The sequence below is a fragment of the Corvus cornix genome, chromosome 2 (genome assembly GCF_000738735.6).
Source record: "Corvus cornix cornix isolate S_Up_H32 chromosome 2, ASM73873v5, whole genome shotgun sequence".
Lineage (NCBI taxonomy): Eukaryota > Metazoa > Chordata > Aves > Passeriformes > Corvidae > Corvus > Corvus cornix.
The window spans coordinates 59,836,832-59,859,946 of NC_046333.1; the positions used below are offsets into that span (position 1 = coordinate 59,836,832).

A 23,115-nucleotide genomic window follows, 5' to 3' on the forward strand; every position below is an offset into this window, starting at 1 on the left:
CCTGCCTTTCCATTGGCACAGTGTGGTCACCTAGACTAAAGCAAAATTTATTTTTATGCGGATTTTAAATAGCTAGAAATGGTTATAGAAAGAAGCAAATAATAAACCTTCACTAAATTCCAGCCAGTGACTTCAGCCCTTGTAGACTTCAAAAATACCTTAAATTTAACCACAGAATAGATTAATAAAAGTATTTTAAGGTACTTTAAATTACAGTAAAGTCCTAAAAGTATTCTGAAAATCTCCTGTGATTCGGGAATTTTATATTCTTTTCTTATTTTTTTGTCGTGTTTTCTTTTTTACTGTGATCTTGCTAGGTCTAGGCTAAGTTGTTTTCCAGTGTTTCTGGAAGTGATAACCTTTTTCTTTACTCTGTTAGGCTGCACATTTAAAACGTGAAGTAAAAGTCTTTGGGCCAATTTTGTTGTTATTTATGCATGGGTAAAGCAAATCACAGCTGTCAAGTTTTGCGCATGCCATGGAAGATGTTTATGCAAATCACTGAATAAGTCATGCTACATGCTTAATGCAATTTTGCATGTAATAATAACCTTCCATTTGGAAAAAAAAAATGCTGATGAAAAAATGACTATTCACTGTGGTTGGACAAGTCTTTTATAAAACATATATGGTAAACATATATGTTTTATATGTTTATAAACATAAATGGTAAACATACTGCCCTGTTGCCATGTCTGAGTTCTTTCCTGCTGGGAATAAAAAGGTTATTTCTGTCTTGTTTCTTTGCTTCAGGTGCTTTTCTGTTTGATTACCAATTAATATTAACTGTGATGAGTATGCAGTATGGAAGCTGGAACTTAAAACTCAGGAATCTGACAGATAGGAGATATGTTTAACTGTTACTGAGATGCAAAGGGAAGTCATCAATGAATTCATGACACTCTTCATTACCCAGACCCAAATATCTGTAAGGTTCTGAAGGAGGGATTGTACTTGTTGTACAAACATACACTCTGAATTTGGGTGTTTCTAAAAATCAAGTCCTGAATCAGACATCAATTCTTAAAATATTATTTTTTTAAATTCAAAATTATTCATTTTGTATTTGTATTTCAGTAAAAGTAAATAGGAAAAAAAATGGTGGTTTACTAGTGTTGTACAAGACATTCCATAATGTTCCAAGACACTGATTTGGCCCCTGCTCCCAAAAAGGAATGATTCAAGAAGCTCTAACTAGAAGTGATGGAACATGATCATCAATCACTTCTCTCCTGCACCAGACAAGGTGCTTGAAATTGGCTGATTTTCCCTATTCTTCATATAGCTACATTTTCATTATTTTTATTCTAATAATTTTTTTATGTATTTGGGTCTCAGTATTTCCCGTGTTTTGTTGCAGTGGGCTGCTCCTGTTTGTGCATTCTCTGAAGCTGCCAGGTGAAGTCTGGTAAGGGAACAGTGCAGAGATATTCTGTGATCTCAACAGGATCCTAGCTCTTGTTTGTCTCAGGAGTAAATGCTTCTTTCCCATAAGAAGTTTTGGAGTGTAGCTGGAAGTAGCTTCCAGGGTCGAAATGCAAGGCTTGGCCTCTACCCTTGCCAGATCCTTTCCCGAATCTGGTGCTTCCCATCCTTCATGAGCATGTGGTATTTTGGCATGGGCCTGTCTTTGCTGTTTGGCAAGCTGGATGTGGATCCGGTCAGAATGGCCTGAGGTGCCAGTAACTCCTCAGTGTAGTCAAGGGGGCGGCTGGAAATGTGGCCAAGTGCAATGTTGTGGTTCCCTCTGCATGTTCAGTGTTCCTTACTCTGAGTGCCCAGCTCTGGGGAAGTGTGTCCAAATGCAGTCAGCACTGCCTGTCATGGTGGGAGATTGTGCAGGTCTGTTCTCTGGCCTTGGCCATGAATTATCCTTTCTTCAGGGTTGGGATAATTTGATCTAAAAATGCTGTACAGTAAATATTAGGATTATGCTAACCTTAAAACATTCCACGGTGTCTTTTTATATTGTGCCAGGAAGATTTCAGCCTTTACAAAAACTATAGTTTGAGATGTCATTTAATGCCTATTTTGTATTGAGTGTCCTATTTTCCCTTTACATATAGTTTGGCATGAGAAAAGATGAAATAATTGAATATATTTCAGAGCAAAAAGGCGTGCTGAAATTGAGTGTCCATGTTGATAGGGCAATGGGCTGCAGAGCACTGAGCTGAAAACCATTTTGGAAAGTATAAGGTCATATTTTTCAGGCTCTGAATTTCCAGAGAGAGATGTTTCAATTGCATTTTTATATATGCTTGAAAAACCTAAACAATACTTCCTGCCTGGCATTGAGGCTGCCCAGGGTGGCTGTGGCTGTGGCTGTGGCTGTGGCAGGGAGTCTCTGGGGCCTCTCAGTGGTCTGTGCTGGGAGGTGCAGAATCAGCTCCTTAAGCTCCTCTTCTCTTCTACTTCCTACAAAATCTTGCCATGCAGTGAGTTTACGCTGCTGTCAGCAGGTCATGTTTTTATCCTTCCAAATATTGTATTGTCCCAGATTCAGGATGAATGTTGAGAGATTTTAGTAGAGAGTAAGTGAGAGAATAAGTCTTTTAAATTTTCCGTAGTAAATCTGAATAGATTAGTCTGAATCATACACGTAAGAAAAAGATATTAAGTATTAGTATCAAAATTCAAGGATGAACATCATCCTGAGTTCCTCTGAAAAGTAGCCTTGCCAGTGCCAGCAAAATGACCTTCTTGGAGCCCATTTCCTTCTCTGCTGTGAAGAATTTTTGTATCCTTTTGCACACAACTTTTGCTTACCTGTCCCCTTTCCAAGGATTTTGGTGAGCTTCAGAAATATTTATAGCTGGCTACAGTGTTTTATGATATAACATCAGTTGCCAGTTGATGGTACAGGAAAAAGCCCCAAGTCCTCAAGTCTTTTGCAGATGGTTGGTCTGACGTATGATGTGGTGAGGGGCATGCCAAAAGTTTTTCAATGTTTCTATGTTAGGTTTGAGATTTAGTGTTCTTTTGTGGTTCATGGTTTATAAAACTGTATTCTAGCAGAACTTAGAAAATTATTTTGCTATTGAATGTGATTTATTTAGTGAGATAACTTTAAAAAAATGGTGTATGCTGAAGATGAAATAATTAAATACCGATCAGAATGTGTTTTGTTACACATATGCCTAAGTATTTGTTTTAATATCTGTCAGAATTGAAGAAAACTGCGTATTTAAGTATTTGGTTGACTTGATAGTCTTAATTTTCTTACTAAAATTGTCTTTAAGGAAGGGTGGTGAAGTATAGAGCGCTATGGAGCAGATACGAATTTCCTTATGCTGCTGCACTGTGGGGTTTTTTAAAGGTTTTTATGTTTCTGCTTTGAAAAGAAAAAGAAAAAAAAGGGAAAAAGAAAAATTTAAAAACCAGCAGTCTCATGACTGGCAGAGTTAGAAGTTACTTTTACCAATGTCATGGTTTTAACCCCAGCCAGCAGCCAAGCCCCACTCACTCCCCCACTGGAGAGATCGGGGAAGGGGTTGGAAGGGTAAAATGTAGAGAACTCGTTGGCTGAGATAAAAGCAGTTTAATAGGGAAAGGAAAAGCAATATACACAAGCAAAGCAAAACAAGGAATTCAGTCACTGCTTCCCATGGGCAGGCAGGTGTTCAGCCATCCCCAGGAGAGCCCGGCCCCATCACATGTAACAGTTACTTGGGAAGACAAATGCCATCACTCCAAACATCCCCCCATTCCTCCTTCTTCACCAAACTTTATATATTGACTGTGATGCCGTAGGGTCTGGAATGTCTCTTTGGTCACTTTGGGTCACCTGTCCCAGCTGTGTCTCCTCCCAGCCTCACACGCACCCCCAGCTCCACTGCCTTTGTGGCAGTATGAAAAGCAGAAAAGGCCTTGGCTCTGTGTAAGCCCAGATCAGCAACAACAAAAACATGTCTCTGTTATCAACCCTGTGTTCTGCACAAATCCAAAACACAGCCCTGTACCAGCCACTGTGGAGAAAATTAACTCTACCTCAGCTGAAACCAGCACAACCAAGGATATTAAATTTGAGTGTTTTAAACAAGACAATACAAAACAGGTGAAGAAATTGCGTGGAATTTAAGCGGTAAAAAAATTTGTGGTCTTTAAATGGTACCCTGATGCTCTGAGGAGGGGCATCAGTGAAAATGAAAAATTGTGTCTCTCATGTATCTTATGTGATGAAGACATGAATATCCTGAAAAGTATAGGTGTATTTATCTGCATAATTGGGAGTTCCTAGCTTCAGTATCAGGTAGTGTCTTCTCTCAGCCTTGCTGAGCTGCCCATTTTTCAGAGCTGTGCAGAAACAGAAAGTGCCACTGGGCGAGCTCTTCCTCACCTGCATAGGCAGCTGGACATGAAGCTGATAAAGCCAAAGAGCACAAAACCCCGGACTTGGTACAGAAGCTGGCCCTGTTTAATCCCTACATGGCATAAACAGGAAAACAGAGTATTTCTCCCCAGAAACAGCACTAGTGCAGATTGCACTTTTTTCCACATAGATTATAGTGTCAGTACAGCAAGCACCTGAACTTGTAAATATTTAGAAAAATTATTTCCATTTAGAGAAGACCAATTTGTTTGCAGGATCTAGTTTTATTTACATCTTAATTTTCTATGGTAAACCCTCACTCTTAAATCCAGGGTTACAGGTAGTGAGCTGTAAGTGCAGCTCAGGCAAGGAGGTACAAAATGGCCTCTGCAGCTGTCAGCCTTGGGACAAATGATGCAACCAAATCTAAACTCTCCCCAGTTCTGCTCCAGCAGCCTCTGGGACAGTCGGCCCATCACTTTTCGTTATGTTCCTCTGCCCTCACAGGCCCTTTTTCTGGGAGCCAGGAGCTAAATACTGTAAAAACAGCTGCTCTGTTCTTGCTGCTCTGCTCTTGCTGCTCCAGTGTCTCATTTTAAACACAGTCCTAAGACATGAAGCAAATGGGTTTGTTATTTTTATCTTACTCGTTAGATGATTCTCTGGCTCTCTGTTACTGTCTTTCTAACTGTTCTGCTTTTATTTTGTAATTTGTGTGGGACCTTGTATACATACAGTAAATGAGGGGTGATGCTGCCCTTGCAAAGACTCAGTAATTTCCAAATGAGTGTCACAATCTACAGGCAAAAATACTTGTAGTTGCTTCTGATTTCTTTATAAAAAAGATTTCATTGTCACCATTTCTATGTTGTAATACAAGTACTGTCAAGTGGAAAAGGCTTAGAAATTAAATCGTAGCACTGGGCAAACTGATTCGGTGGCATTGAAATGTCATTTCTAGAATTATCCGGCTTACTGGGGAGTGTTTCAAGGAATAACCTTCTGGCGTGACAGACTACAGTGGGGGGATTAGATGGGGTTTGTACAGTGGGCCAAATTCTGCCAGTGTTAATTAGGATTGAGTGAGCATAAGTGAGGACAAGAACTGTCCCAGCGATTGCCATTTTACTTTTTAAATCTCTGTGGCATATATATTTTCATTTCCATGTAACATTATTTATTTTCAGGTAGAAGGAGGCTCATACCCTTTTGACTAATAAAAAGAAAATAAAAGATAACCAGATCATGTGTCAACAAAATCATTCTACAGAGTCCCAGCCTTTTCTTTGTTTTCTGAAATTTAGGATATGTTTGGTACCCTATTTTCAAGAGAAATATATCTGATTTTAATTTTGTCTAAGAAACTGGGCAATATTGCCCCTTGAGCAGGACCTAGAGTTTTGAAGGTTTATGAAAACATCCTTAGAACATAATTGAATGCTGTTTACATGGGGCTTTCCAAAAGGCAGTGAGGCTCCTAAGGAAGCCACAAAGTGAAGACTAGATGCTGAGCCTGCGAGGCAGTTCGCTGGGTCCCACAACCCTCCCTGCTTCTGCAGCGGCATAGAAAGAGAGAAAGAAGCTGAGGGTGGAAAGTTTTGAATTTGACTCCCAAAACCTGTAAGCAGAAGAACATGGGAAGTTAAGATGGACAAGCTTTACCTGAAAATGTTAGCATGATGCTTTTCCTGCTTCCTGAATTGCTATTTAACAGCGTCAGAATGAAATTACTCAGACACAGCTTTGAACTTCGAGTCAATCTGAGTGTAGAACAGAATACACAGCCCACTTCTTCAAGAGACTAGAAGAAAATTGAGCTGATTAAATAGCATTTATACTGTTATTTTCAATAATGTTCTTTAACTGGGACTCTTTACTATTTTTAACAAAATCAGATCAAAAGTTCAAGTGCTGAGAGGTGATATAATTTTAATAAGCTTCTGTCATAGTGAAGGGAACTTTTGGAGCTGTGGCTAAAAGGATGACTGTGACTGATTTAATGGTGTTCCATAGGAGCTACCAAACAGCTTACTGAAAGGACAATCTAGGGCACAGAGGAGGTACTTGTATTTAAATCATTTTATGAGGAAATAAAACAATATGTGAGCTGTATTTAGGTCCCTTCATTTTAACCTGGGAGAAAAATGCTGATGTGCTGGTGGTGAGGAGTGAGGAGGGAAAATGTACCTGGCTGCTGGATGACAGATCGTTTGGGGGGAAAGGATGTTTCCTTGTTTGCCTTCTGCAGGACATCTGACAAACTGCTAATTTCATGATAATTTCCTGAAGTTCATTGTGCAATGATTAGACCAGTTTTAAAAGACTTCATAATTCTGTTATGTAATTGTTCAGTTTGATAGTATGTGGTTGAACATGGCCAGGTTTAAAAAGCAGAAGCTATTGCTTCTAAAATCAAGCAGGTTTTGTGTTGGTTTTGCAATTTGAAACACAGAAATTCAAGATTTTTAATTAAATCTTTTATATATTTCATATTAATGATAACTATTCGTACTATAATATAGAATAGCAAGAATATTAGCTGAATACTAATACAATTTACTGGAAAAAAATATGACAAAACTTGAAGCCCTGTAATTTGTGAATGCAAATTTTTTCTGCAGTTTTGATATAGATATACTTTACTTCATGGACCAAGGCTTAAGCCTTATACAGTAACTCATTATTTGAGTTCTATCTATTTCCTTATTTAGACAATTGACACTGGAAAAATGTTTACTGACTGCCTATGTTTACTCTGTTAATGATTTTCATGCTCTGTAAGTAATTCAGGAATTTTAATATTGTTTTTCATAAGGATTCCCCTTTTATTTATACTTGCCTTCATAGATTTTAAGTACATTTTTTGCTGCTGTAGAGAAACCAGAACCTTTAAAATCAGTCCTGTGATTAACTGGTAAGATTAGATAATAAAAAAGGAGAATACACTGGAAATCACTAACTTTTTGCCAGCCGGCCATGCACCCTCGGCTCATCAAGAAAGGTGCTGGCATCTGTTTGTCTGTGTTAAGAGGGGATGGCATTTATGTCTTGTGTGAAATCCTTGATTGACGCAAACTGCCTAAATCTCCTTAGGAGGAAGCAATCAGTGAGAGGCAGGCTGGGCGGGTGGGCAGCGCGCTCCTCTCGTGGGCACAGGGATCCTCTCGTGGGCCCTGCCTGCTGTCTGCTCTGCTGAGAGAGCCTGGGGGCTGCAGCCAAACCCTCCCTTTGTGCCCCTGAGCCTGGCCTCGACCACAGGGGTGGATGCGTTGGGCAAGGGACTGAGCTCTGCGTCAAAATGATTCCTTGAAATGTGGCTGCGCTTGAATTTCCTCTCACAGCAAGATAAGGAGTAAATTGTAAAAATAAAAAATGTAAGGAAAAGTTGATTTTTCTGCTCACTAAGGGAATTTCCCTCAGTGGCCCATGTTGTTGGTTTGGGGATTTTTTATGAAGAGAATCGTGGCATTCTGCTTCCTTTATGTAGCCCCACCTTTCAAAGAAGAGGGGAAATTGAAATGATTCCGCTTACTAGCAAGAATGCCTTTCTATCTCAGTTTAAACCAAAATAAAACTGGTAGTTTTGCAGCCTTTTACCTGACCTGTTTCATGACTGTACTGGGCCCGGTGGTAGCAAACTGATACCAGAGTCTTTCCTTTCTCTTGTGCACTGTTTCTCACACAGACTGATGAGGAAGCATATCAGGAGATGAGAAATACATGACAAAGGAGAGAGGGGGGCTCTGAACTTTCCATCAAAAGGTATATGTCACAAAATGTCCTGTAAAGCAGCTTTAAACCAAAAATACTAGAGATGTAGCACCTTCCAAATGACCTGACTTTTCCACGTACCTGAATTATTTATATTCTTCATTACAAATTCATTTTTGTCAGGGCTGATCTAATAGATTTACAACAGAAATAATTTTTGCAAGTAATGGATCTTTATTTAGCTCTACTGGATTTCATAAGGAAAAAAGAATTAATTTTTTTTTTTTTTGAGGAAACTATTTCCTGACAGTTCTCAAGTAAGGTTCAGATCTTTAAAACAAAAGTTATGCTACTGTTTGATTAAATCATTATTTTTGGGTTTTTTTGTAGATCAGGGGGTTACTTGTAGGTTTTTTGTTTGTTTTTTCTAGGAGCACCAATATAGGAGAACAATAGAGAACAACAGAATAAGTTGAGCTTGAATGGCTTGAAAGAAGGAGGGAAAATCATAATGGTTAGGAAAAAATGTCAAAATATGATAAGAGCAACAAACAACATAGAGGTAGAAGGGAACAATAATACAGAAAAAATTAAACCAGAATTGAAGGTGAGCTTTTAAGTCAGCTTGAGTAACAGCTAGCTGAATAAAAAGGTGGATGAAAAAAGACTGATGCAGAAGTTATCATTTAAAACAGAAGTAATCAGAACAATCAAATCCTTAACAATTCATCTGATTTATAGATATTCCATTAAGGTGCTGTAGTTGGCCTTTTAATATTTTGAGATGTACTGAAGTGGTAATTGAGAATACTGGTTTAATATCTTTAACTCAGGATTCATTGTTGTCAGACACCACAAAACTCTTCTGTTTTTCTGTGTTGCCAACAACATTTGCACAGAACACGGAAGACAACACAGTCTGATAAAGAATGCTTCATCTCTGACTTCTGTGTGCTACTAACGAAACAAATACGTAACAATTGGGAATCCAGTCTACAAATTTGTTTTGGTTTCTAATATTTTAAGGAAGAAGTGTAAAAGATGAATGCCATGTTTATTTGCCATCCAGGAGCTAGCAAAGGGGTGTCCCTCCTCCGTCTCTGAGTCTCAGCTGCGGGGTGGGCAGAGGGTGTTGGGTGGGCAGAGCAGCACTGAACAAGCTGCAGCCATGCATCAGATTCAAAATCGCTCCTGTAGTTAAATACGCTCTTTTAGAAAATACTTGCATTTGATTCATTCTCTTTTCTTCCTTAATCCCCTCCCCTTCTTTTATTTCTGTTATGTAAGAAGCATAATTGTTTTTATAATTCACATTATTTCTTTTCACCTCTCTGCATCATGAGCTAATCCCAAAATATCTGTTATGTACCAGAAATAGCAAATGGGAGTTTTGTGTTCTGTTTTGTTTTGGTGTTGTGTTTTTATTTCTCTTTTCTAGAAGCTTCTTTCTGCAGCCTCTTGTCTAAATGCTGCCCAGCAATCCTGTGTATTCCCCGGATCTGGGACACAAAATCATTCCCTTAATTCCTGTCTCTGATTACATTCTGATTCTGACCACCGTCTGGAGCTGAAGCGCACAGATTTCATATGTTTGATTTGCTGTGCAACAGAAATCTTTTATCGGCCAACAATAAAAAACGAAAGAAAACCCCACACCCAAACCTCTTCACTGCAGCTGTACAGGAGCGGGCACAGGCTTGGGGAGCCATGAAGTTTGAAATTGTCTGCAGATGATCCAAAGTGAATGTGTGATTTAATCTGTATTTTCTTATACTGATTTGAATATTTCGTGTGTCTGAAAGTTAATGAAATTTTGTGCGGAGAGGTGATGAGAAGGGAAGCAGTGGTGGCGGGTGGGTCTGTATCAGGGAAAATTTGTCTTAAAGAGGTTTATAGAAATAAACCCATTTGCAGAAAGATAAATATGTATTTTTCTTAATGGATGTTATCAACAAATATAAACCTGTGTGTAAAATGCCTGGAAATGTGGTAAAATCTGTATGTAAAATGCCAAGATGTGTATATAACTCAGGTCTTAAACAAACACCAACTCCATTAAACCAACGAGGCATTTAAATGACCGTGCTGCATCCAGCACAATTTTGTTTCATTTTTAAAATTCCCTTTCACATACATTCTCAAATCTTTATGGAAATAATTAACTTAGAAGTGAAAAAGTTAAGAAGGTTCAGAACAGAAATAAGCTGATATTAGCTGTGCTCAAATTTGACAGAAATTTTCAAAGCCTTTAAGAGATGTGAGATGCTCCATGAGCAGCTGATGGCCTGGCCCTGCCAGCTGGGGGAATGAGAGTCTGTCTTTTAAAAGAAAACTCTAGATCAGCAGGTGAGGATATAAAATAGAAATAATTGAGTTGGCTTAGAAACTTTGGTGAAACAATCTCCTGAAGGCATTTTAAAATACATTTGTGGCCATAACTGGGGTGTGGCTTTGCCTGTAGGAGTTTCTGAAGCTGTCTAACACTAAGACTGTTTCCGTAAGTGGGAGCTGACAAGCATAAGAAGTTTCCTGGCAAAGGAGCACAACTCTGTAGAGCTGTCAGAACAGTCCCTGGTGTGCCTTTGGCCAGGACTAGCTCGCAGACTTCCAGGCAGCTCTTCGGTGTCGCTTGTTAGACAGCACAGGCCAGGTGGTAATTCTGTGGGACAATTTGGATTCAACCATCCTCTTTTGAAGGGGAAGAGAGTTTAATACTATGGACTTGGCAACTCCAAGACAGTTGACTTTTGTTCAGGAGAATGGTCCAGGCATGTCAATGCATTAGACTCCACTAAGGGGAGCCAGGAGTACTGTCCCATGAGAGCAGCCACCAATTTTACTTCTGGGGCCCTGCAGTGATTGCCCTGCTAACTGCGAGGAGTGGACCAGGAGCCCAGTGAGCCAGGAGGAAAAGTCGTGATCTTTCTCCAGCCCTTCGAGGTACCTCCATGTTTATTAAGAACCATTTCCATTTCTTCCCTTTTATCAAAGATGGCATTTGCATTGCCAAGAGTACATTTTAGCAATCATTTGTAAGTCATTTTGTGCTTAATAACTCACACAGCAGTAGATGCTTTGAAAAATAATTTTCTTTTTTAGCTGAACAGCTGATCTGAAATGCAGTCAGTGGTATTGCACTGTCAAAAAATATTAAGACTCTTTGGACTCCATATTCTGCTTTTAAAAAATAGTACTTTCACAAATATATTCTATGTTGAAAATGAAACTTTTCAAAACAAAGTAGTAGCCTTAGCTATACAGCAAATTTAAACAGGAAGTGCAGTGTCTACTGCAGCTTCTAGTTATAGGCAAAATTAGGTTCAAAAGTAGAGTATATCATGTCCTTGACTCATGGAGAATATTAAGGAAATAATCATGGGAAAAATGGACTGAATTATATTAGGGAGGAAAATAAAATAACACTTACCAGCTGAAGTCTCTATTTGCAGTGATAATGTAACTTCCAGGGCAGTTCCTGCTGTCTTGGGCTGTCCCTCAGCTGCCTAGTTCATGGTCAAAAGCACTGTTTAATGCAGTAGGGAAAAGTCCTTCCTATAACCTGGGGCTTGACAGTACAAACATCTGTACTGACCTATGCAGTTTAGTGAAAATGCACAGCAGTTCCTTGTGCATTTTTTTCTCCTGTGTAGAGTAATATAAAGGGAGTGGTTGCACTTAGTATCACACGTTTGGGTTTGATGTTTCTGGGAAATTTGTGCGCTAACACAAGAGTTTGCGTTTTATTTTACCTGAGGGAAAGCTAAGTCCTTGATCACAAGAACAGAACTGGAGTTAAAAGAGAAAAACATAAAAGGAATGAAAAGGAAATTCTAAGTATATTTAACACCAACCTCCTTCCCTGGAAGACTTTGCAGAGGGATCTCTAAGCCCTCAAGGGGGCTTAGGGGCAGTTTAGCACCATGACGCTTCCTGGGAGTTATGTTTTATATCAGCCTTTAAGCTAACTTTGAAAGTTGGAGAAGTTGGTGTGTATCTCCTTTTCTTCTGTTTCTTTCCCTCATCTATTAGTTTAGCACTTGACATAAAACATGCTGTACCAAATTAGATCAAAGATTTATTTAGCTGTTTGCAATATTAGCCATTAGCAGAAGTAGAGAGAAATATAAGCACAAAGCAAGTGTGCAGTGATATCCTTCCACATAACAGTTTATTGCCCATGAATATTGGCACAAAAACTGCAGCTGTGGTACTATTCCTAAGCTCTATTTAATGTGTGCTAACTGGCTCTCAATGGACTTGTATTCCAAGAATGTGTTGTGTCCACTCACTTTTTGGGTCCAGTTCTGTCATTTCCTGTGTATGTTACTTACTCAACAGCAATATGGTTTCTGAATTTACACAGCAGATGGTTATGATGGCTTAAGTTTTTTCTTGACAACTGATCTTTAGATCAAAATGCAAGAGGAGGGGATGCTCCTGCCTTAAGGGGTTTGCCTGCATTTAAATTCTGTTCTACCTATTAATTAGCACTTTTCTTCTACTTCAAAAAAGCTTTCTTCTTTTTTATTGTCATGTGAGTGAATGACAAATTTTCTTCATGTCTAATAAGATTCCTTACAAGAGGTTCTCTTCTTCTTGTGAGCTGCTTGGAGGTGAGGCACTGGTACTGGGAGCAGGAGGCTTTCTCTTACACACCAACCTTTGGTGCTACAGGCAACAAGATGTTTGCATGCTCCAGATTCGAATATTGAGGCGATACAAAGTCCCCTTTTGCCTGAATTCTGCCTGCTTAAAGTCTTATCTGAAAACTGGGAAAAAGGTTCCCTTCATTTTACTGTCCTTCTTATTGTGGAGATAAATTTTTGAAGCTATAGGTAATGCTCATGATGAGCTTCTCAGAAAATAAAAACCACAAGTTAATAACATGGGCTTCAGAACAATACAGGAAGCCTGGGGCCCAAATACTCAGGGGAAAAAAGTGCACAAAAATTATATATAAAGTAGTAGATCAGTAAACATTCATGTGTCTGAGTGCTGAAAAATGTCGGAGCTCCTTGGAAAAGAGAATATGATTATGTAGGTGAGGACAAGGGAATTAAATTAACGTTGACTAAATGCTTAATTGCTTTATTTTGCAGTCTAGTCTTCTGTCAAAGTAGGTTATGTGTGTAATATATTTTAGTTTAAGCTTGGTATGACTGTGGTTTTTATCATTCTTTCCCTGCTTAAAACAAAAAAATCCAAACTAAAGTGTTTGTTATTATTAAAAAGAGTAAGTTACCATTCTTTTTGCTTGTTAGAATTGTTTTCTTGAGCCTATTTACATGTCTTAATTGGCAAGTAATTGCTTTCCTAATCCAGATAAATAGTGTTGAAATGTGAATTGCAAAGCCCGGTACCTTTTAGATTCATGGGTGGAGGCTGCTGTTTGCGAAGGATCACTGAAAATTCTGCATTATCAGCCTAATAAACAATGATTTCTATCAGTACAGATAGATAATCTCAGATATTTGCAGGCTGTCGTATTCTGTGATAAATGGTTCTTCAATGGAGAACATGAAATAAATAGTGTGAATAATCCACTCCTATCCTGTTGATAGGAGTTGGGAAAATAATTTTAAAATTGCATATTTTTAGTCCTTATAATGAACTGTTGTACTGACCTATTTTTGATATAATCTTAGAAGCTGTAATCTGAAGACTGTTCTCTGATTCCCTGTAGATCAGTGCACCTTACTGGGTAGTAGTTCTGACTTATCCATTTATTTCAGCAAGATTTTTTTCTGTAGTAGTAATAATGAATTCTTTGCAAGGATTTAGTGATAATCCTGTTAACATTTTATTGTTTGTGCCATTACAAGGATGGATACAGATATCCTTGTGTGGTGTTTTTTATTGTCAGTAGGAAAAAAAGCAACTTAACAAGAATTTGTAATTGTTCTTAACTGGAAGAAAATTATGCTTCAGGAGAAAGTAAATAATAATAGTTCATCATACTTCTGCATTACATATAGCTTAATGGGCTGTTGTGTGGGGAGTTCTTACTATTTGATAGCAGTCCCTTCCAAACTTCACTGAGGAGCTGCTGATAGACAAATACACATTCACTCACATATTAACAATTGGTTTGTGTGGGCTCTGCAATGGTGCAGTGTGTCTTTTGTACTTGAATATTAGATTGCTTTCTTGGCTCCTGAGTAAGATCACAGATCGATCTGGAATTTGCACAGTATATCTAATACTTTTTATACTTTGCATAAAAATAAAGTAGGAGAAGAGTACTGACCCTGGGTCTTCTACTTTCCAGTAGTTCCAGCTGTGGCAGTACTGACCTGTTGTGCTTCTTATCCCCTGTGCAGATATGGATATTAATTTCCAAAGCACCAAAGTTAAAAAAATGGCCACACCGGAATACATTGGGGGTGTATATCATACGAAATTACAGTATTTATTTCATTATTTTCTGGGAGAATATATATTAGCTGCTCCAAATTACACGTGTCTCTTAAACAAAAACTAATTTATACACACAGAAATTGTGTCTGCTGGAATTTGCATAGTTGAAATGGGCCCCAGATGTTGCAGTTATGTAAGGGCCTAATCTAAAGCCAACCAAAGAGAGCCTTATGGGCTTCAGATCACGCCAATAAGAACATTTTCAGAAGAATTAACATTGAAGGAGACTGCAGTAAGCTAACATTGTCTGTAGCTATTACAAATATAAAACTGAAATATATGGATGGAGGGATGTGCCTTTTTCACTGTGGATGGAATTAAATTTGTACTTCAGTGTGGAAAAATATGACATGAATGATTTTTAACAAAAAAAACCCCTTTCATTTAAATGTTAAGCCCAACTGTATGTGTCTTAAAAACCATAATTTTTTCTGTTTGCTTAAGTATTTGTGGGGGAGTGGTTAATTAGTAATATTTTTAATGTGAGATACTTTTGAAGTAGATCTGTTTTCTGCTTTTGAACTGCTACAGGATTACATTACATAGCTATTGCTATCCATCACAAAATAGAATAGGGGCTGTCTTGTTGTGATAAATAAATGAGGGATTTTAATACCTTGACATCTTTTGGAAAGACTTTGAGTCTTCTAAAAGGGAAAAGCAAACTCTTCTGAAGCTGACTCTGGCCAGGTGAGAAGAGCTGATAACATGTCACTTATAGGAAGGGCAAAGGGATAAATATTCACCTTCAGCTAGGAAAAGAGAACAGCTTGGGTTGTAGTTAACTTAACCTGAGCTCTTTGTATGGGGTACTTGAATACCTAGAGGGCCAGCTGAGGCAGCTCAGAAACAAGAAGTTATGTTTTGAGAAATTTTGTAAGACTGATGAGATACTTGATAGCTGAATAAAAGCAAATGTGATATCTGAGATAACTGGAGAAAAGCAAATACATTATCTGCCTTTAAAATGGGAAGGAAAGGCAAAACTGAAAAATTTTCATATATATATATATGTATTAGATATGCAGATTTACAGGTTGCTATGCATTACCTGTTCATGCATATACCCATCAGCAAATGTCAGATAACATAATTCATAATAAGGCAGAATGACAATAAATTGCCTTAATTTGTTTGCCATATGCTAAGCATGCCCACATGTCCACACATGGATCAGCTGATGCACAATAACTTGGTGATGAGAAAAATTACTCATATGTTTTAAGGTTTTAGCACTTCTGAGTTACTGACTGTGTGATCTCTTAACAACTCATTTTTGATCTGGTTTACCAACAGGAACTTGTATAGACTGACATCCATCTTGCTTTGTTACACAAAAAGACAAAACCAAAGCAGCTTAAACATTTACAAGCAAGCTTCTATCAGTATGTTACTGAGTATTTAGTTAATCAGTACTTCTGTTTTCTCATGTGCTTAATCCCATTTATTGTCCAAACATAGTAAAATTTCATAAAGTTGTGTTTAAAATTGAGACTTCTGATGAAATCACAGTGTAAATACAGAGTACTAAGATTTAAAGTTCAGGCTACTTCTCCATTAGAACTATACAGGATTAAAGAATGAATCAAAACATTAATCTCTGAATTAATAATTGTGTTCCTGTTCTCTTAATAAAGATGTGTTTTTCTGTGAGGGGTTGAAGGTCTTTGTTCTAAGGCACCTTAATTTGTCAGGTTACACAGCAGATACCTTTTAACAGATCTGGTACTTCTTAGGTGATGATTCACCATCTTGGGCAAAAAAGGGCGAAGTTGTCTAGCACTTACTGTATACTAGTTCCATGCTGTTTGCTGCTCAGAAGTTAAAAAAAAAATTAAAAAGGAAAAAAAGGAAGAAAAAGAGGTGTTTCTATTCTGTTACTGGAAGATTTAGGGAGCTTTTGAAACTATGACTGGTACTGGCAAATTTTTCTATTGCTGTTTCTACATTTTAAATTATCTCATTACTGCGTTTTCTACTACAAAGTTCTTTTGTTTCGATATTGTGATACAAAATTTGCCATGATGACAGTGTGGTCTTGCAAGCTTAGTGTCAGTATTCTGTAAAATCTGCTGAAGGGCAGAAAATAAGCCTCTGGAACGAGAGCTGCTCCGTCCTAATTGCGATATTCCAGCTGAGACTGTGACTGTGTATTCTTCAGAGTAGTTCTGATTTGCCTCAAGATATTTGTGTCCCACACCATGTGTTAAACTTTTTAAGGATAATAACTTTGCTAAAAAGCTTGCTCAGTAATTTTACTGTTAACCCCCCAACATTGTTAATACAGTATTGCATCAGAAATTGCTATACTTCTCACAGCCTTCTAAAATTGTATTCGCTGAAGTTTACTGTTTGCTTCCCTGGAAACCAGTAGCTGTTTCAACATTTTGAGTTTAATACCCAGCCTAGAAGTGCGCTATGGAAGTCAAAATAAGTTATGCAAGAGGTTGTCAATGTTCTGTGTATTTTTCTTTGCTCAGTCTATTTCAGGTAGATGGAAATGTCTATTTCATGAGAAATAAGGGCAAGGTTTCTACTTATTTAATTCTCTTTTGGCATCCAAAGTGGACCTAACATGAATACTGAATTCAGAAACCGTGGTAAAATTTTAAGAATCCTGCATTCTCATAGTCCCCTTAAAAAAAAAACAACCAAAAAACCACTGCAAAAAACAACCACCTGATCAAGTATTAACCAAACGTCACTTCTTGTTTCAGTGAGATAGAATGGTTAACAGTATTGTATACAGATAATATAAATAAGAAATTACATTTTAAGAGGATAACTTTATATTGATCAATCTTGGTACACCTTAAAAGTGGCTGTGTGAAAAAATGTGTAGGAACCAGTTCATGTAAATGGAAGCCAGTCTGAAGTCTCTGTTTAAAAGGAAAACAAAATATCTGGTTTAATACTTATTGTGAGACATAGGTATGGTCTGCCCTTCTCTCTCCAAGTAGTGTCGACTTTACCGAGTCTACAAAGTCAGTATTAAGAGCTTGGCCTTTGAAAATAGACAATATTTTCAGCTCTCATGGACTAGAGGCTGGACTTTGTGGGCCTTTGCTTGCCTCGCATGCCTATTATAGACCAGTCTTGAGGCATAGGCAGAGGAGAAGGTTGCCCAGCTCACTGAGCAGCTGGAGCCAAAACAATGTTTGTCCTTGTTGCTACTCTGGGGAGTCACTGCCTTGGCATTCATTATCTCAGTGGTAACAGAGGGGGGAAAGTGGCTTCTCTGGAGCTCTTTTTCTGTTCCTATCATTCCTTGCCTGTTGCTGCCTGCTCCTTTCTCCTGTTTACTACACCTCTAGGAGCCTCGGACCAATGCAAGCATGTATCTTTAGTGCTTAATTACATTTAACCTATGCTTTTATTTTAAGCCAGTTGACCTTAATCTTGCAAATTCTTAAACTCATTAGGGCCAATAATATAATGCATGTAGGTTTTCCTGATTATTTCAGTCGACTGGCTAATATATAGAAGTATTGCCATGATGAAATGTCTAGTGAGAGTTTTTTAGGATGGTAGTTTATATAAAAATCATGATTAAGGTTCATTTATATGTATCTTCTACTATAACAGGTCTTCTACCTTAGATATAGTCAAGGAGAATTTTCCTTTTACAAAGAAAATTTCCAACTTAAATTGATATTTACAGTTTGAAATTCCAGCATAATATCTCTGTGGGTGGGGGAGAACAAAAAAAGATCTGTATCCAGAAGCATCAGTAAATTGATTATGTGGTGTTTATGCTCAGATGCCTCTCCTCTTTCTGGCTGCACAGCAGTTGTGTGTTACCAGGGGGCCATGCATGTTGCAAGCCATACTTCTGAGATGAATGAAGTGTGATGTTACTCCAGGAAGTGTGCAGGCTTCATCCTTACAGCGGCTGTCGTCACCGTGAGCACAGAGCCCTCCCACTCCTCCTTGGTAATTGATGGTGACGGGCTCTCTGCTGAGCTGTCCCTAACATAGGGACTGAATCAGATCAACAGCTGAGAGAAATCGCCAGTAAACAGCCTTGCTCCGTACAGACAAAAGCTGGGCCCTGTAAACCAGGCCTTGGAAGTACAGGTATTTCCAGTAATGGTCAATGCGGGCTGATTTGCTGAAGTTTTCGCTGGTGAGCTGCTTTGCGGCGGAGGTTTTGCTCCTGTGAGAAGTGTTGCTGCTGCTGGAAGGGCTGGCCTGCTTGGAGTGAGGCTGACATGCTTGACAGACGCCTGATGTCTCCTCAAACTAAGCACATTGCTCCTGGGGTAAGCATATGTGGCAGGAGTGCAGGCCAGATGCTCGGGGAGCCCTTTAATTTTACAATGTAGAGGCTGGCTTGCAAGTGAACTTAATTACAGTTCAAATGTTTCACTTTGTTCTCATTTAGCCAAGCTGAAATGTTTTGGAGAAATGTGCCAGCCTTTTTGTGGAAGTCCAAACCATACTTTTGAGCTTCCTTTTTTGAAACATACTAACTTGACTTACAGTTTGGAAAAACTGTAAAAAAAATGAGTTGAGAGGGAGGGAAAGCAAGTGGCTGCTGCTGAGGGCTTCTGTCTCTAAACCTATTAAAGTACTTCGAAGTGGCTTGCTGTTTGTTCTGTGATTTTGGGGATTGTGCTAAATTGTTTTCTTCTCAATATGAAAGCAATGGGACTCTCTGCTGGCAGTAGCTTGAAGTACATTCTCTCTACAGACACAAACGTTATACTCTCTGTTGTTTTTGTTTGGGTTAGGTTGTAACACATTCCTGAGTTTTGGTTCGGCAGCATTTGACCAAATATGTGTATCCTGGGGCCAGGGACTTTTAGTAGAAGACATCCCACTACAGCTGTGCTGTGAAATGAAATTTAACTAGATGACAAATACTATTTTTAAAGTTCTAATGGATGTGCTTTTTCTTTTTACATTGTATAGAATAAAGGATAGAGATTAAAATAAAATTAACACAAACATAAATTTAAGCTGAATGTTTGGCTTAAGCTTGCTTCTTTCTATAATGTTTATGAGAGATTTCAATAAAGTTGCAGTAAAAGAGCAGTAGCATGACAGTAGCTTTCCAGAGTTATTTTGAGAGAGCATTGCGAGCATATTTTGAGAGGCCATTGTCTTGTGTAACAGCTGCTCTAGAGTTTTTTTCTACAAGGAAATCAGGTTTGGATCATTGCTATTCCTGGGTTATTTAGGGATCGCCACATAGAAAACTGATGAATTATTGCTAATATCCATTCTGTTCTCCTCTTATGGACAACTTATCTTTATGAACAGCTTCTTTTTATTCCAATTAGACTATGCTCTTATGTTTGTGGGGGAAGTAATGCAACAGTGGGTCTGACAGGAAGTGTGCCACGAAGCAGGAATGGGTACAACTACTATATACAATTCCACTGGACTAATTTTCATCATCGATGTTCAGGATAGTAGAAATCAGCTACTAATAGAATCACAGAACCATTTAGCTTGGAAAAGACCCTTTCAGTCATCAAGTTCAACCATAGCTGTAGCTGCCTTTAGTCTTTTCTTATCTAATTAATGTAGTAAAAAGCTTAAGTCTTTCTGTTTTAATTTATAGACAAGCAATTATTAGGAGTTCTGATGAATAATATGTTTTGGGGTTCTCTGACAGTCCCAATATAAGTAGGGGGAAAATGGAACATAGCTTTTTTGGCAGGGGGAAGGTTGTTGTAAAATAAAAAAAAAATCAAATTGGAAAATATTGTTTTCATAAAGAGAAGCAATCTGATGTTGAAACTTAACAGAACTAATGTACATGTTTCCATGCAGCATTTTCATGCTTCTGTCTGCTGGTTGTCAAATAATGTCCTCAAGGAGAAGCTGTGTTTATCTGATCTATCTAGGAAAATGAAGCTTTTCCCTCATATCACATCACAAAGAAGTCCAAGTTCTATTTTAGCATGATAATAGAGGTCCTGTTAGATGGAGGAAGAACTTATTGTTTGACGGGGTAAGGGGGTCACAGGGAGTGGTGCTGTGGATGTACAGCTCTTGTGAACTGAGGAGAAGCAAAAGATATGTGAAGTGAAACACAGATAGAAAGGAATAAAAGGGATTCAGCCATGTACATGGATTTCTCAACATTTGGCCAACCCTCCTTTCAAAGTGATAGTTTATGACTATTATATTCATGTTTTCTCAGTTTTTATGCTAGTCTCCAGATACGTCATGAGGGGAAGACTATTTAGCTTTGCTAATGTGAATTTTGGCTGCAGTCACTTCTTGTTCAGAAGCATTTTTCAGGAAGCTGTGTTTGCAAATTAGCCTTTTTTTTAGCAGTACTAGTTCTCAGACATCATCTAATTGAAAAAATGATTGTTTAAGTATCTAGGAGGAAAGTAATTGGAAAGATTAAAGAAGAGATACACCTTGAGAACTTTCATATTGTTGGCATGAATAATTAAGTAAATTTATTATTGATGACAGTCCTTGAATGGCAGTTGTTGCATCCAAAGTAGATTCAAATTGTATAATTGACTAGAACTTCAGGTAATTGTTTTATGGGTACGTTTTTCCAAATTGCCAGATTTCAGGATGTCCCTTGGAACAAATTGACCCCTGATGTATTCAAGTTAATTAAAATGTTTTACAGGAGGATAAAATGAAAGAATACTTACTGCAAAACCACTGATACATTTTCACCACCAACACAGTCATTGTAACATAGAAATTCTGAAGTACGGAAACATTAGTAACTGCCAGAAAGTATAAGGACATTTTGTCCTTTCCTCACTCTCTATGCAGACAAGTGGCACCCTGCCTTTTTCCAATTTACCCAAATTTACCTGAATTTGTGTTTTTAGCATCAGTGAAATATATATTTGCTGCTGATATTTTTTATTCCATTTTCAAATAGCAGTGAACAAGCCTAGGAATTCATAAACTTGAAAGGGCAAATTCTGCTATTTTCTCCCCAGTATCCCTGGTGGGATCCCTGGGATCCCTGGTGGAGCTGCCACAAAAAAAAAGGCTGTAAAAGGACAGGAGGTAAAGTGCCTTGAAACTTCAATTGCATTCAGATATCCATTTTATAGGCTATTAAACCACTGCCGTGCTTTATTTCAATATTTGTACTTTTTTTTTTTCTGTGGGCCAAAATACAGAAGATGTCAGAATTTTGAAAATAGATTGTCTAATTACATATGAATATATAAATTTTTGCAAAATTTTAATTACTGATCCCTAAAGTCCTTTGTTATAAGTACAAATTTTTTTAAAAAAAATTTTTACAAATGTTTTTGCACCACTGGTGCTGTATGAACACAACCCAAAAGCCTGTGGTTTATACTGTACTTGTAACTGCTTAATAAGAGCAACCAATGTTCTGTGACAATGATGATTTGAAAATTTTCTGACTGACAGATTAAATGTTTGCATTGCTGCTCATGGCATCAGCTTATATTTAAACAAGCTGCTGAGTATTAAAGCGTGTGGACAGTCTTTGTATAACAGCTCTGATTTTTTAGGTGTATTTCCTAAGACAAGATTTATGCAATCCCACTTTCCATCTGTTTGTTGTGCTTCTCAGGAACTTCAGTGGCCGATTTAAACCAGTCTTGCAGAGGTCTCAGAAGTACTGAGTGATTATAGCAGAACTTCTTGGGGGCTGGAGGAGCTGTTAAAGCCATTTCCTCAGCGTGCCAGTGTGGGAGATGGAGAGCACTCTCTGGCCTCCTCTGGCATCCAGAAGGCAGCATCCGTCCAGCTAAGGAGCACAGCCTAACTCTGCAACAGATCAAACAAACACTCTCTCTTGTTCAGCTCACAGAAAGGGAAGTTTGGGGAGGGGAGGGGAGCTGAGGGTACAGAGCATGTGGTGTGTAGGGAAAATGAGAGAGAGCTGAAGGTATTGTGGAGGTGTGTGTGGGAACCCAAGCTTCATTACTTCTGCTGTCACTAAACAACTTTTCTTTTCTTTAGCTCATTTATGATACATTGCATTTTGCAGTATTTTACTGGGTATAAACATCTATTTTTTTTCTGAATGTTTTGCAGCTGCAAATCTCAGGTTGATGATTTATAATATTCATCTCTTAAAAATCATTAGCTGGCTAGTTAATGGTATTGGTAGAGTATTAGTATCAGAAGAAAATGTAATTTTAAAGCTCTGCTAGTAATTCTAGATATAAAAGCTAAATTTCACTTTGAGTAAGCTCATGCTGACCAAAGGATTCCTCTAGAAAGACTGGCTTACAGATGCAGTAATTGTAATTTGGTGTCTTCTTGGTTTGACAAAGTCCTCAGTCAAGTATGTATTATCATTTCTGTGCAATTCCCACAGCCTTATAAATACACAGTTCAGCAGCTCTCTTCATCAGGATAGAGTTTCCTCATCAGGATAGAGTTTCCTTGAAAATCTTCGTGACCAAAACATGCTTGGGCTTTACAATTTTCTCTCTTATTAAAAGCCTTAGAATTGGGGGTGGATGAAAAGGCCTTTGAAGGTCCCTTCCAAAACAAAATATTCTATGATTCTGTGATTTTGCTTATTGGTTTAAGCAACATTAAGCGACTGATACTGGTTTGAAAGGTTCTGGTTGGTTTTCTTCGTGTCACATTTGCATAAACTTTATCATTCCTGTAAATGATAAAGTAGTTTCTATGAGCTAACAATGAAACAAGTATTTTCAAACCAAAATATTATTTGAAAGTCATCTCTTTAATAT

General features: G+C 38.0%; 1 protein-coding gene across 13 annotated transcripts in view; it reads left to right on the forward strand.

Annotated features, from left to right (window-relative positions):
- CACNB2 (calcium voltage-gated channel auxiliary subunit beta 2) overlaps positions 1-23,115 on the forward strand; it is a 245,920-nt gene that overhangs the window by 106,583 nt on the left and 116,222 nt on the right. Inside the window, exon 1 of one of the 13 annotated variants that reach the window (XM_039550040.1) lies at positions 18,634-18,699. The exons of the other annotated variants lie outside the window; for them this stretch is intronic. Coding sequence (XP_039405974.1) covers positions 18,649-18,699 — 51 coding nt within the window. The 5' untranslated portion in view covers positions 18,634-18,648. Of the gene's footprint in view, positions 1-18,633; positions 18,700-23,115 lie in introns of those variants that run through there. 13 annotated transcript variants of the gene reach the window in all.